The 16,264-nt window shown below is 42.2% G+C and overlaps 1 protein-coding gene across 7 annotated transcripts in view; it reads right to left on the bottom strand.

The window, feature by feature from the left end:
- Positions 1-16,264, bottom strand: part of NTRK2 (neurotrophic receptor tyrosine kinase 2) — a 447,441-nt gene that overhangs the window by 194,263 nt on the left and 236,914 nt on the right. The window contains exon 16 of one of the 7 annotated variants that reach the window (XM_049895352.1): positions 14,021-14,541. The exons of 5 other annotated variants lie outside the window; for them this stretch is intronic. In XM_049895352.1, the coding sequence (XP_049751309.1) occupies positions 14,513-14,541 (29 nt within the window). In that variant the 3' untranslated portion in view covers positions 14,021-14,512. Of the gene's footprint in view, positions 1-14,020; positions 14,542-16,264 lie in introns of those variants that run through there. One more of the 7 variants, XM_049895354.1, reaches the window with a different exon arrangement.

Genomic DNA, 16,264 nt, shown 5'->3' with positions numbered 1-16,264 from the left:
TTATAAACTGCCCCCAAGTCGGTCTCTCTCTCTCTCTGTGTGTGTTTGTGTGTGTGCGTGTGTATATGTGTGCTGGGGGGAGCAGGGAAGAACATGGGCAAAATGGCTAGACAAAGACAGAGAAATGGGTGCTGGTATAGTATGTGCATAGGAAAACGGTCTGAGTCAGACGGCCCGGATTTAGATCTTCACTGTTTTTCTTATTAGCAGAGTGTTCTGGGGCAAGTTGCTTCTCTGTTCCTTAATTTTTTCATCTGCAGGATTAAAACAACAATAGTACCTATTGCATTGGGGTATTGTGTAAATTAAATGAGACAAATCTGTATAAAATACATTGAGCAGTAGTTGGCATGTATTGACTGAATAATAAATACTGTTATTATTGTGTCAGTGATAAAATTAAACCTTGGTTGATAACATTCACTAATCAAGTTCTTAGCTTCCTGGTCCAGTTTATACAGCGAGCACAGATTTTGGGGACCTAGGCCTCGGTTCATGGGGCAGTGGTTGTTCAGTGGTAGAATTCGTGCCTTCCATGGGGAAGACCTAGGTTCTGTTCCCAGCCAATGCACTTCACGTGCAGCCACCACCCATCTGTCAGCTGAGGCTTGTGTGTTGCTATGACACTGCACAGATTCCAGCGGAGCTTCCAGACTAACACAGACTAGGAAGAAAGGCCTGGTGATTTATTTCTGACAATCAGCCATTGAAAATTCTATAGATCACAACAGTCCAATACACAAGCGATCATGTGGATGGCGCAGGACCAGGCAGTGTTTTGCTTGTTGTGCGTGGGGTCACCATGAATCAGGGCCAACTGGACAGCAGCTAACAACAACAAATGGCCTTGATTCACTCAAATTCCTCATATTAGTCCCAGGAAGCCGCCATCTGACACACCTCCCTGCCCCTTACGCAGAACCTTCTGAGTTTTTGACAACAAAGCTTCCCACTCATCTTCTCCAGCATACCTTCTTGGTCTCTGAGTCTCAGATCTTTCCAAAAGCCATTGCTTTCACTCACTGAGGGTGCACTCTGTTCTACTTTTTCCAAAATTGCATGGCTTTTAGACTTCACATCCCTCCTTTTTTCTGGTCTCCTTCTAGAAGCCTCTACATGCCTCCCTTGTTGCCAATTCTTCTTCAAACAAAAGTCACCACTGGAACCTCAAAATTAGGCTTGTCCTATAGGCTTCCTGAGGAATGACTCTCTCAAAGTACAGAACATAAAACATTAGCATACCTGAAACCCAATTTACAAAACCAGACAGAAGAATTCTCAGAATACAAATGACTTGGGAGATGGAAAGAGAAAGAACAGGGTGAAAAAACTTTAACTCCGACAGTGAACAGACATGGCCATGCCGTGAGGGTAGACATTGCACAATTCAAATGAAAAGGTGCTCGAACTTATGCTCCTAAGAGAATTAGAGGAAAATGTAACTTATTAGCCGTGCATGAATCTCAGTGGTGCAGAGATGTATTTTCTCCCTAAAGCTATGAGTGGATCATTCATTCACTTGTTCATTCATTTGTTGCACACATATTTATTATGTACCTACAATGTCCTAGGAGCTCTGGTGGCACAGTGATTAAGAGCTCTGCTGCTAACCAAAAGGTTGGCAGTTTGAATCCACCAGTTGATCCTTGGAAACTCTAAGGGGCAGTTCTACTCTGTCCTATAGGGTCGCTCTGAGTTGGAATCAACTCGATGGCAACAGATTTTGGTTTTTTGGACAACGTCCTAGGCACTGTCCTAGGAGCTGGAGATACCAAAACACTTTTTATCCATTGAATAGTCCATGATTAGCAACTTAGAAAGTTGTCAATAAGGATTATTTTCACCTGCGATTTCCTGTATCATTTAATGACTACCACTGAATTTATTATGCATTCATCATGTGACAGAGACATATGATTATAAACCTGAATTTTTGTTCCCAGCCCTTCTGTCCCCACATTGCTAAGGGTTGCAGATAGTCTTATGAGTCAGAGATTTGTTTTATTTCATTTCATTGGAAACATTTTCCGGATTGGTGAATATGCCCTCTTACGTGCAAACACACACACACACCATGACTTCCTCAGGGGTGGTGAAAAGGCTCATCAGATTCTCTCTTTGAAAACATTTCAATCTCTTTTCTCTAGTCTCATTCTAATGAGTCTCTCAAAGCCATTCTTGGGCTACTCTTCCACAAAGCCCAAAAAACTGTCTGAGCTCAGCAGCTTTGTACTAATGTATTCATGTGGGTTCAGGGGGCTGGAAAACCTTTAGAAAACAATATCTTGATTACATTATTTATTGAGATGGACTTTGAACTGCAATTGAATAATTCATAACCCAATTCTGGTCTTTTCTAAATTATCGAGAAAATTAAGAGGGTAAACACGGGGTTAGGAAACCAGTGTTCGCTTTGGCCAACCTCATCATTCTAATTCATCTGCCATTAGTGAGCCCAGTGAAGACTTGTGACACAACATCTTCAGAGAGCATGTATTCCTGGTGGCACAGTGGTTAAGAGTTGTGGCTGCTAACCAAAAGACTGGCAGTTCGAATCCACCAGCTACTCCTTGAAAATCCTCTGAGGCAGTTCAATTCTGTCCTGTTGAACTGTTATCAGTAGGAACTGACTCGACAGCAACGGGTTTTTATTAAATGACTAATATGAGATATTAGCCACATATACAAATCTGTGTAAGCCTAGGTAAAAAAATGGATGCTCAAAAATATGAATTCATAATACCGCCCTGGCCTTATAAATCTCCTAGGTGCGTATTCCTCCCATGGAAGAATTGCCATTTATCGACACCAACTTATGTTTTTAAAAAGACCCACTAAAGGCTAAAGAGCTATAATCATTCTGACTCCTTCCAACGAGCCAGTTTGAAAGCATGGACTTTTATACTGACAACTCAAAACCTTATCACAGAGGGCGAGCCGGAGGAGTGTCTTGTCTGTCCTACAAGCGGCTCACAGACTGACGACAAGGTTGGCTCTGCAGAATGGCTGCTGAGAGGCTTGTGTCGCCTTGGTCTCCCTGGGACAGGATGACCTGGGCAGGTGCTGCAGGAACCCCAAAGCTCACAGCCATGCCTAGGGAAACTTGATAAACCCGTGAACTTCCATTTGCTCATGAGAGAACTTCTCTCTCGTTGAACTCCCTCTTTCGGCAAGACGGACATCAAGTTCACCTAGGAAATGTAATGTGCTGCTTTCAGAGAAGTCAAGACATTCAAAAAAGAGTCCAAAGATTACGGTATAGGATGCTTTCAGTAGGGTTTTCTGACATACAACAGAAAAAGGCAAACTTGGAAGACAAGGTTTGGCAAAAGAAAAAAAGTGGGATTTTATGTGCCTTCAATTAGCAAAAAATAAAATAAGGGATTATTATTCATGATTGGATGCGTGGTGAAGCAGTGGTTAAGAGCTCGGTTGCTAACCAAAAGGTCAGCAGTTCAAATCCACAGCCAGTCCTTGGAAACCCTAGGGGGCAGTTCTACTCTGTCCCATCGGGTTGTTATGAGGCAGAATCGACTTGATGGCAAAGGGTTTGGTGTTTTTATTTATTTATTTTAATTCATGATTGCTTATTATTTCTGGTAATTACTCTGCTGGGAGAAGAAACAGCTTTACTGCCCCAATGAACACAGTGTCACCATCATCACACAACAGAATGGGCACTGTATTCTGCCCGCTAGCTGGCTCCTCCCTTCTCAAATACTAAGATCACTACCTGCCACCTGGGCATCCCCTGGCCTTCATTTTTGAAGGTTAATATATTCCAGTATACCTTGAGAAACTCACATAAAAGAAAGGTGCAATACCAATACCACGATTCGTCTCGCCAAATTAAAAACTTGGTAGATGTTGTTTATGGAAAAGAACACCATTGGCACTAGGCCAGGAAGAGCCCAAGACCTCAGGAGGCAGATTTGAATATTCTCTCACGCGCTGGATGTGTAAATTAGGTTAGTTATTTTTCCTGCTGAGACCCTAGGCGATACAAAGGGTTAACAGGGTTAGCTGCTAACCAAAAGGTTGGAGGTTCCAGTCCACTCACAGGCACCTTGGGAGAGAGGTCTGGCAATCTACTTCTGAAAAACTTATCCATCAAAAACCCTGTGGAACACAGTTCTACTCTGACACACGTGGGGTTGCCATAAATCAGAATCAATTTAATGTTAACTGTTTTTTTTTTTTTTTTCCTCCTAATCTCCCTGAGCGTCAGTTTTCTCATCTGTAGAACAGGGTGATAATACATATCCTGCAGCATTGTTTTGGGGATTTTTTTTTTTTTTCTTAATGTGAAAACACAATCCCTAGGACCTAGTACATAAAAGCAGTCCACGCTGGTTGTTTAATAATAAAGATTGCAACATGACATTATGCATGTGTCAAAACTCATATGACCGTACAACGCAGAGCCACCCCAATGTAAACTAGGAACTTTACTTAATAACAATGTATCAGTATTGGTTCATCAATTATAACAAATATGCAAGATGTTGATAACGGAAACAACACGTAGAGGAGAGGGGAAGAATGTGGGAATTCTCTTACTTTCTCCACAATTTTTCTGTAAACCTAAAACTGCTCTAAAAAATAAAGCTCATTTTAAAAATCAGAGAATGCAGACATTATGAAAGGGGTTTCTGACATTAAGGACAGGCTAAGTGAAAATGGAGCATTTAAGTCTCAAATATTGTACAGATATTTTAGCAAATGCAGTGCAACAACTCCCGACGTGGAGAAATAAATAGCTAATACAGCTTCAAAAAAGAATTTCATTTTTTTTTTTTTTAATGTCATCCAATTTTTTTCCCCTAGATTATTTTTCAGATTTGCTAGGAAGGTCCCCCAACCCTCTTATCCTTTTCAAAAGAATCTCTTCTTTTTGGGGGGCAGCCACCTTCAACTTGCTCACTCTGGAATCCCACATACAAAAAGGAAAAAAAAAAAAATGCCGGGAGGATACAGAAGCACAGGTCTGCGCAGATATCTCAGGAGACAACGCAGGATGGTTAATGCTGGAGGTGCTGAGACTGACCCAGCAAAAAGGGAGTCAGGGACTCGTACCTCCTGGAGCAGACAGGGTGGGGATGAGGAAGGACAATTAGGCCAGGAATGCAGGAATGCAGTAAGGGAGAGAAGACTGAAAGATAATCAGCTCAGCAGTTCATGTATACAAAACTGAGCTTTGCCAAGGCCAGAGGTTTACACAAGATCCAGGCTACAACGAGCCCTGAGTCCAGGCCTGAGCTCGGGTGAGGCCAGTGAGACTCCCACCTTGCACATGAAATTTAAGGGAATGCCAAAAGCTCAGGAATCAAGATAAATAGTATTTTAATGCAACACTTTAAAAAAGAAAACTGAATCCCAAAATGCATGATGAAAAAATACCAAAATTTTAAGTAAATTGGTGAGTAGCGTCTGGGGTCTTAAAAGCCTGTGAGCAGCCATCTAGGATACTCCACTGGTCTTATCCCTTTGGAAGCAAGGAAGAAGGAAGAAAACTAAAGAGACAAGGGAAAGATTAGTCCAAAGGACTAATGGACCACCTCTACCACGGCCTCCACCAGACTGAGTGCAGAACAACTAGATGGTGCCCAGCTACCACCACTGACTGCTCTGACAGGGATCACAGTAGAAGGTCCCGGACAGAGCTAGAGAAAACTATAAAACAAAATTCTAACTCAAAAAGAAAGACCAGACTTGCTGGCCTGACAGAGACTGGAGAAACCCTGAGAGTATGGCCCCTGGACACCCTTTCAGCTCAGTAATGAAGTCACTCCTGAGGTTTACCCTTCAGCCAAATATTGGACAGGCCCATAAAACAAAATGATACTAAAGGAGCACACCAGCCCAGGGGCAAGTACTAGAAGGCAGGAGGGGACACGAAAGCTGGTAGTAGGGAACTCAGGGTTGAGAAAGGAGAGTTTTGACATGTCGTGGAGTTGTTAGCCAATGTCATAGAACAATGTGTGTACTGACTGTTAAATGAGAAACTAGTTTGTTCTGTAAACCTTCATCTAAAACAAAATAAAAAGTTAAAAAAAATAATTTTAAGTAAAGACAAGGTCTGAACCTGCACTTGAACAAATCACCTCATTCGCCTCACCCTAACCCTGACCCTACAGATCCACTTTCATTTAAAATTTTGATATTTTCCTCATAGATTTGTTTGCATTGTTTTTAATTTTTATTTTTTTTGTAAATATTGGATTAAAATATTATCTACCCTGATTACTGAGATTTTTTGGTGTCCCCTTAGATTTGGGCCTGGAGGAGCGCGCTCAGTAGCCTTATCCCTGTCTTGCGCCTGCCTGAGTGAAGTCCAAGCTAGGAGAAAGGAGAAAGCCTAGAGGTGCTGCTTGGGAGCTAAATGATAGCAAATGGTGACAGCTTCTACAGGGGCTATATGTAGCGCTTTTAGGAATCCCAACACTGAATTATGTTGTTAAGTCTACGTAAGAACAATTATTCATAGGTGACAAAAGTAGGCAAGACCACAGATCTGACACTCTTGTCTTTATTAGTATACTTGTTTGGCTCTGAATGATCAACTACATCACAAATTCCAATACAACAGATCTCATTTTCATGAAAATGTCAATATAATAAAGAATTCCAAGCTCTATTGATTAGTCGCACATATGTACAGGCAACCCCTTGAGTTTTTGAACATAGAAACCAAGTCATGCTTTACGTCCACTCTCTTGCATCAATATGAGAGATAGAAATCAAGTTCAGCAACCTCTTTGCCATCCACAGACCCCCGCCCCATCCCACCTCAGCAGAAAGTGGCACAGAAACTGAGAGCTGAAGTGCTGAGACCAGCCCTACAAGGCACCCAGGGAGGGGGCGGGGGGAACCCAGGCAGGAAGAGGCTCAATACCCAGCAGGGAAGCAGGGAGATCTCAGAGGGAGAATCACAGCCAACGCCCAGAGGCTGGACCCATTAGCAGAACAGCCTTAGGAATCATCAACCCATATGTACCCACACAAAGTCCCCTTTCTCCAAAAGGAGGCAGAGGATATGGGGACCATATGAATCAAGCCCCCAGCCCAACTGAACCCCTCCAGAGCCCTGCCCACACACGGAAGCCCTTTCCCATGCTGGACAGGAGAAGGGGCAAAGATCCTCAATAACGTGGACCTTCTCAAAGAAAAAAAGAGAGGAGCTCTGGGATTTTAACACCAAGAACTGTGCTGACATGCCAGCAATGAGACCCAAATCTGGCTAAGATTCGCTTTAATTAAAAACTTGGGATATCATTTGTAGGGAACAGCAGAGTATACGTAAAAGTCCAAAGCAAAAACCTGAGGATGTGAGTGACAGTCTTATTCCTTTTGCTACTTGGCCATGGTCATCTTCTCCATTGCTCAGGATTTCAGAAATCTGATGCTAATAAAAGGTTGGCAGTCTAAACCCACCAGCCATTCCAAGGGAGAAAGATGTGGCAGTCTGCCTCCATAGAGCCTTCCATAATGCCTTGGGTCCTATAGGGTCACTATGGGTGGGAATCAACTCTGCAGTAACAGATTTTTTTTTTTTTTTCTTGGTTTAAGACATAGCTACCCACCATCAGGAAATCCTGGTGGTGTAGTGGTTAAGAGCTACAGCTGCTGACCAAAAGGTCAGCAGTTCGAATCAACTAGGTACTCCTCGGAAACCCTATGGGGCAGTTCTAGTCTGTCTTATAGGGTCACTATGAGTCGGAATTAACTCAAAAGTAACGGGTACCCATCATCAATATCTTACTCATAAAATTAATGTTATCCAAGCCAATGTTGATAAACATTTAAGTAGGAGTCAAAGAAAACCAAACCCTGCATTTAAATAGAAGAATTTTTTCATTACCTCAAAGCAAAGGCTCTTAAAAAGGAGAGGGGCACCCAAAATTGCACCTTCAGACAGAGAATTTGGCTCTTGAGAAAGAAAAGACAACCCTCTCTATACAACGCTTAAACAGCTATAGATATTCATAATTGTTCCCACGGATATCAGGAAATGGCATTAATGGAACTAGGAAGAAATGCAATCTTCATTAGCATCATGATAGCGAAACTCCAGTATACAGAGTAATGGATGGAGCAAAACAGGCAAAGGAATGAATACTGTACTTATGGGCCAGGGAAACTGAGCCCAGCATAGAAAGAATGTCTCAGCAGTTAGTTCTGCTGGCTGAGTACTCCATTTCAAAAAAAAAAAAAAAAAAGTTGCCATTAAGGAGATTTCAACTCATAGTTAGTGAACCTATTGGACAGAGTAGAACTAACTCACAGGGTTTCCAAAGCTGTAAATCATTATGGAAGCAGACTGCCACATCCTTCTCCTGCAGAGCAGCTGGTGGGTTTGAACACTTTGATTAGTAGCCAAGGGCCCCTACTCTATTAACAGCCCCCCCCCACAAAAAAAAACCGATTGTCATCAAGTTCATTTCGACTCATAGTGAACCTATAGGACAGGACAGAACTGCCCCATATCATTTCCAAGGAGCAGCTGGTGGATTCAAACTGCCAACCTTTTGGTTAGCAGCCAAGCTCTTAACCACTGGGCTACCAGGGATCCTGCTGTATTAATAGAAGGTAAGAATATAAGTTCTGTCCCTGGGTAGACTAGTAAAGTGTCCCTCTGTTCCTTAAAACCAGACTGCAGGTCAACTTACCTGCAAAAGTAAACTTTTTTTGGCAGGTGCGGGGTAGAATATTGGGCTTCAAAATATAAATGGATCTGAAATCCATAATTTCTGTAGAAAAACAACTCAGATGGTTGGTCAGTGGTGCCTTCCTTGCTTACTTTATAAGCAGACATATCATGTCATCTCCTCTAGTGAAGATATTCCCTGAAGTGGAGAATTGCTCTTTTGATATAATTGGATCATGTAGGATTTTAGCCTGTCCCTTCTATATCAACCACTTTATTGGAACATTAGGAATATGGCACTCAGTCTAAATGCCATCATTATCTGATAATGAGCTTGTGTTCCACTCTAATGCACCCAGAAGGTCAATGGCATGGTTAAAGAGATATGCTAAATAATAGCAACGGATATAAAAAATGTTGCTATCTACCCATATTCATAGCACAGACAGTAACTAATGAGAATAATATAGAAACTAGACATTAGATTATTGTTTTCTTTCTAAAATTTCCCTCCCTCTTTGGTTCAAAATCACACCACTTGAATCTTTTACAAATTACAGATGGTGCAAAGGGTTTGCACTCAACTACTAACCTAAAGGTGCTGCAGAAAAAGAGTCCTGGAAATCTGCTTCTATTAAGATTACAGCTGAGAAAGCCCTATGGAGCAGTTCTACTCTGTAACACATGGGATTGCCAGGAGTCAGAATCAACTGGTCTGTGGGCTTTTTTTTGTTGTTGTTGTTCTGGACTTGTTTTTATAATCTGCAGATCTTAACATTACTGTGCAAAATACCAACACTGACATACTATTGTATGTCATACAATGCTAGAAGTCCCCTTGCCAGGTCCCCGGTCTAGGTCTAGATGCCTGAGACATCAGGAGAGGAAGCCTTTTATGATGAAAAATCTAGGAGGTCTCTAGAAAGCTGACTACACCAAGTTTAGGTAAGGCTGAATGCGCAAAGGAAGCTCCAGCTCATCAGGGACACTTCCACAGCCCAGGGATCCTGGGTGCGAAAAAGCACTCCTAAATATTGGGAAATGTATCGAATGTAACTAAAACCCATTGCCGTTGAGTCAATTCCAACTCATAGTGACCCTATGGGACAGAGTAGAACTGTCCCATAGGGTTTCAAAGGAGCAGCTGGTGGATTTGAACTGCTGACCATTTGGTTAGCAGCCGAGCTCTTAACCACTACTCCATCAGGGCTCCCAAATGTAACTAGCCTGGCCCTAAATCCAGCATACCAGCAACCTGAAAGGAGCTGTCTAGCTAGGATGAAGCACTAGGAGATAAGAACCGATCATCTCTATCTGCTTCAGGTGAGCAACAAGCTACATACATTTGGAGTCATCTGGAGTGTTGGCCCTACACTAGAGCTCTCAGCCTGCCATGACAGAAAAAGGGAGCCTCTTACTTCCTGAGTCTTTCTAGCCCACAATACTGGCCTCGTCTCCTCAGTAACACTCATCACATGACAGCTGAGCTTCTCTGGAGCTTAAGATCCTCACGGACTGGACAGGGGATGGCTAACCATATCCAGTCCCCCAGCTCTGTCTTAAGCCCTGCACACCACCAAGCAAATATGCAGCTGACGATAATATACCAAACGTGTTTCCTACAGAAGTTTGGGCACAATCCACCAAAGGCGAACCATTACTATAGTAGTATGAATAAGGCCCAATAGAAACAAAGACAAGGGCACAAACAGATAGACTTTCTAGCATAAGAGATCCATTCACAAAAGAATGGCAGGTCATATATCCAAATAAGAGTATCAGTAATTATCTCCAGCTGGTGGAATTACAGGATAATCTTTTCTTTCGTCTTTGTCGCTTATGTTTTCCAAATTCTCTACAATAACCTATTTTTTTGTTTGTTTGTTTTAAATGTCTCATTTTAAGGCACCTGAAGGCATTTTGGAGCTCTGGCTGTACAGTGGTTAAGAGCTTGGCTGCTAACCAAAATGTTGGCAGTTCAAATCTACCAACCGCTTCTGTGGGACAGTTCAACTCTGTCCTGTTGGGTCACTATGAGTGGGAATCTACTCGACAGCAACAGGTTTATCTTCTTTTTTTTTTTTTTCCTGAAGGCATTTTGGGTTAAGTAAGACTTAATTCTGCCTTGCAAGCAAAAATCATCAGGTTTGTACCACCAAGGGAGAGCAACTGATTGTCGTTTGACCAGGGCTGGCCTGGTTTGAAAAGGGAATGTTCTGCATCTTGGGAACCTCCTCGGTCCTAGGCAAACCCGGACAGTTGGCCATCCTAATGCTGACACGACTATTTCCTTTGGGCCACATGTATTGCCTTCTTGATTATCCCCTCCCTGAGGGAAGTCAAGCATTCACCACCAGCAGAAGCATTCTCTCACCAAGAGGAAGCAAACCCAGATGAGCAACATTCCGTTGCCCTTTTGGGCCACTGTCCCATTCCTCAGAGGCAGCTCCACTCCGTTTAGGGGCTGAGCCTGTGGAGCACGATTGCCCTCACACATGGCTACCAGGTTAAACTAAGTAGTTTCACCTCAGTTCTTTTCTGTCCATGGTCTAGAGCAAGTTCTCCTTATCTGCCTTCAAAGAGCATTAACAACTAATAAGAAAAAAGAGGCGGTAGTGGTAGTTCAGTGGTAGACTTCTCATCTTCCATGCAGAAGACCCAGGTTCGATTCCCAGCCAATGTGCCTCATGCATGGCCACCACCTATCTGTCTGTGGAAGCTCATGTGTTGCTATGAAGCTGACCAGGTTTCAGTGGAGCGTCCAGACTCAGATGGAGTAGGAAGAAAAGCCTGGAGATCTATTTCCGAAAATCAGCCAACGAAAACCTCATGGATCACAAAAGCCTGATCTGCAACCAGTCATGGGGATGGCACAGGATTGGGCGGCATTTCATTCTATTGGACATGGAGTCTACATGAATTAGGGACCTAATCAAAGGCAGTTAACAACAAGAAGAAGAAAAAGGAAAGCAAAAACAAGAGCTCTACAACATTCAGTGAGCATGAAGGGCTGCACGGGTATGCCTCACTGAGGGGAGCTGGCATGATGAGTAACCTAAGAAGAGGCTCAGCCGTGACGGGCTACCAGCTTGAGCTGCCAGAACAGTAAAGACACAGAAAATCTGCATGTCTAGGGAGAAAATCTACACTGTGTTAGAATAGCTGCCTTAAAGAATTGAGCATCACATCTAAGAAAAGCTCCAATGTTGCCAACTCTACCTAATCACAGGGAGCACCCAATTGTTCAAAGCATCTGGGTAGCAGGAGCTCCTTAGCAGCATGAGAAGTTCCTCTGCCTTTGTGTTTGTTGAGCTGGTCCTGGTCCACAATCTGCCAGCACATGCAAGAGTGGTCAACCCAAAGCCAGAATGGAGGTGCAGCTCGACTGGATTAATTGGAGACTGCTGAACACTCTCCAGTTGGGGTGGGCCTTGGGAAATGTCTAGAACAAACGCAGTAGGATCCTGCATCTGCTCGGGTGCTCCCAGCACATCACCGACGATTTGGTGAAATTTACTGAAATGTCTGAAGCATGTGACGTCATAATTCCATCTTGGATGGCTGATGTGGCTGATGATATGGAAGTACAAACAGTCTTCAGTCCATCACTTCGATTGGCTCCCCATCCTAAATTCACAGCCAATTTCCTTTTCAGCTGTCAAGTGTAGGGCTGGAGTATTTTCTCCAGCAGTCTATATATTCTATAAAAACTAGTTGTCATCAAGTCGATGTTGACTCACGGCAACCCTCGCATGTCAGAGTAGAACTGTGCTCCACAGGGTTTTCATGGCTGATTTTTCTGAAGTAAATCACCAGGCTTTTCTTCTGAGGCACCTCTGGGTAGATTTGAAACTTCAACCTTTTGGTTAGCAGCCAAGCACATTAACCATTTGCACAACCCAGGGATGCCATGTATCCTGTAATCAGGTGGTATTTCTTTTTGATAACAAGTAGTAACACCCAGTGATCAAATGCTAATAAAATAATTTCTCTTATTTTTCATAGTTGTGAATATACTTGAAGATGGTTTTTTTTAGCAAATCTTCATCTCAGTGAAGTTTGTAACATGACTTACATTTTAAATGTAATTATGCAGCATGTATTCACTTCCTTTCTTCTGAGAAACTCAAGTTGCTTTTTAAAGCATTATTTGATAGCTTCCTACCATCTCCTCTGGAGATAAAAAGGGAATATAATATCATACTGTTGTAGCTCAAGATGGGAGACTATGGCACCAAAAGGAGAAAGAATTGGACAAGTACCTGCAGAATGCCAGCAACGTGCCATGAGGATCCCCACAGGACAAGTCATCAACCCAGTGTGCCGTAAAGCGATAGCTAAGTGTCCTAAAATATCTGTATTCTCTCTGTCCTAACGCTCACGCTGGGCAGAATTGGCTTTGCTTATTTCTAAAGTGCAGACCAAAGGGATACAGTTTCCAAAACAGCTATTAGTTGGCCTATTAAATGTTTAGAACAAAGTATACTTTTGAAAGACCAATTAATTGGCAAAGGAGAGAGGAAAGTGCTAAGGCAATAATTTCTACCTATTTATAAATCTCATTCCTGACCATCAACATACACCATAGCCATACAATTGCACTTAAGCTTGAACATAACCTCGGGTAACTCTCCAGGCCCTCATCTTTTCTCTAATGCACCCCTGGATCCTGGATGCAATTCAGAATTTTTGCTAATGTGGACTCAAAATAATGTTGCGAATATGTTCAAAAATCTCTGCAGTTCTATGAAAAATATCACCTTCGTTCCCTCCCCTTGTTGGTTGTACAATGACAATGTGGATGTGGTAGTTGAAGGAAGCAAGATCAGGGCCCTGTGTGATATATTCAACTACTACTAAAATACTCCCTCCCTTTATAACATCTTATTTTCTTAGCTCTAGCTGGTCTATGAATCTGTGGTTATCTACCTAATTGCCTAGTAAACACATGGGATCTATGAGAAAACACACACACATACATACACAGAGACAAACATACACGTGAACTATAATACCTGGAGAAGTATGGCACATTCTGAAGGAATTCCCTAAATACCCATCTCATTGGAAATGGAGTCAAAGTGGAAATGAGTTAGAATTCTTTGTATGTATCTGCCACAAGGAATCACTAGCCCTAGGTACACATGGAGGGCATGCTGCAAAAGGGTGAACATACACAGGTACGTATTCAGAGACAACTCTAATTCAGGCCCTAGCTCTAGGACTCTAGCTAATTTACAAGGCTGCTCCAGGAAAGACACAATCTTACGGACAACGTTAAGTCTATGGCATTTGCTTTCCTGCAGAAGAAGATATAACACATTCCCACCATTCAAGAGGACCCAAAATTGATGGTCCGGGTGTTTTGCTGGTTAGTTTTGTTCTTTATTTCAACCCAGAAGGTATGTTTCCATCGGACCCTGCCAGAAACTTTCTCAGCAGTCAAGGAAATGATTGCAGCACAGCTGCCCTTGAACCATGTTTGTAAATCCTACTGGGAAACCACCCCGAGATGTCAGATGGCGTGGTTTTTCAGACACGTCTAAACAGACTAGTTGAATTAAAGACCAACTCCAGATTGGATGTTGCTGAGTCATCAGCTCCATCTTGCCATCCTGATTGATCGAGGAGATGGGTCTATAGTTAAAGTGGCATGGCACTTGGAGGGGTTAGTCATTAGAGCGCACAGCTTTGTCTTTGGAAGGCAACTTCTTGCTTGGCTAGGTTATGGAAGCTAAGGAGTGACGTCAAGATGTTGTCGGGCCAGAATTTGCAGATAACCATAGAACTCTTCTCCATCAGGCATGGGTTTAGCCTCCTTTAGTTCCTGCAGTGACACAGGAGCCTCCAAATACCAAATTATTATCAGGCGGTCTTGGGGGAACCTCTGGGCCCTGCAATAAAGTAGACAAACTTGCTATTGGAAAGTGCTCGGGAGCAATTCAACCTTGATCAGATTGCTCTAAAACCCTGCAAACCACCTAAGGACTTTGTCTATGAAAGTCTCACTTAGTTTCTGATGGTGAGAAATGCTTCAGAGGACAAAATTTATCATCGTCCCTCATTTAGCTCCCCTTCTTGCGCATCATTTAAAGAACTCTGATTTGATGGTGGTTTGGGGGTTGTTTTGTTTGTTATTTTGTTTTTAAAGCAAAGCTGTGCGATTATCGAGGCTCCATCACTTTGGACTACCCACCTCTGAGCCCTGTCCATAAAACAAGGTATTTACATTAAATGACCTGTAAGGTCTAAGTCGGGGATCACAAGGAGATGAAGTCTATGGATCAAACCTGACTCAAGCTGATGTTTTTTATTTATCCCACCCAAAGTTTTAAAACTTGGGGAATTCACATAATAATACCAGGTCCACTTTCCAGCATGGCCTTCACTCTCCGTATTGTTTTTCTGATCCAGCCCTTTTTATATCTTGACCCACTGAGCCCTGAAGATAAACAAGGTTTAGGATCCTTGCTTTTGTCTATCCTTTCAGAGTACCTATACCATTGTTTTGTGAGTATATAGTGATATGTCTGTCGGCCTCCCCAACAAGATTCATCATCAATTAATCTTCTGTTCCTCAAATTGTAGGAATACTGTAGGTAATCAGTAAATATTTATTGAATTGAACTTTATATATTAGATTCGTACAGTTCAGTGAAATGAGACTGGGACCACTTTTTGTACAATTGCACATATTTTCTGAAGCTAACATCTTTGGACAGCATGCAGCTTCAGGAGATAGAAGTGGAGATACTAGTCCATGGCTCAAGCCTCTGATGTATCCAGAAGAATGGCGTGTAGTGTGCATGTGATATTTTGCTTTAAGCAAGTAGGAGAAGCTCTAAACTCTCTCTGAGATCTTCTTACATTTATTTCTCAGATGTAACCTACCGAACTTCTTGCAAGAACACTCCTTTTGTTATTTCATAAAAATATTCAATGGGAATTCCTTACCTGAAAGCTAAGCTCCCAGACTTACATGGGCCTACACAACAGGCCTATATATTCTGAAATATTTTAATTTCTGGATGACTACAACCAGGATGTTGAAATAAAGGATTTGTTGTTTTAAATGTATTTCTGTTGAAATTTTTATCTAAATGCTGTTTAAATTGGCTAACCCATTGTCCAAAATATGTTTAGTAAATAAACTCATATGTTGGCAAGTTTGATAGGAAAAAAGCAAATGAAAACTTCTATGACTCATCTTTACTTCTTGCAAGTCTGGTGGTGATTAATATTTCAGGAATATAGAACCACATTTGGTTGGCATCTGGCTAACATCCAAGGTACCTCACACCCCACACTATGGAGAAATAGTTCAACAGATACAGTCCTTGCCCTCTAGGAGCTTACAATCTAACTTAAACAAGACTGTAGAAACACACATACAAGAGTGGTCATACTACTGAACAGAAGGCAACAGAGACATTGAAGATAAAGGAAAAAAAATTGTGGGACAAAGAATGACATTTAAGAAAGGATAAAAAGGAGAGAAGTAAATTGCTGCTTCACTCCCATTTCTTTAAGATTCACGGAAGGTGTGTGACTTTAAGTGTTCTTACAATTGCGAAAGAGTATAGGGTTTGATGCCTGGGAGAAAGAAAATATCGCATG

This window comes from Elephas maximus, chromosome 9, assembly GCF_024166365.1.
Source record: "Elephas maximus indicus isolate mEleMax1 chromosome 9, mEleMax1 primary haplotype, whole genome shotgun sequence".
Taxonomy (NCBI): domain Eukaryota; kingdom Metazoa; phylum Chordata; class Mammalia; order Proboscidea; family Elephantidae; genus Elephas; species Elephas maximus.
This window is presented reverse-complemented; position numbering and strand designations above follow the sequence as displayed.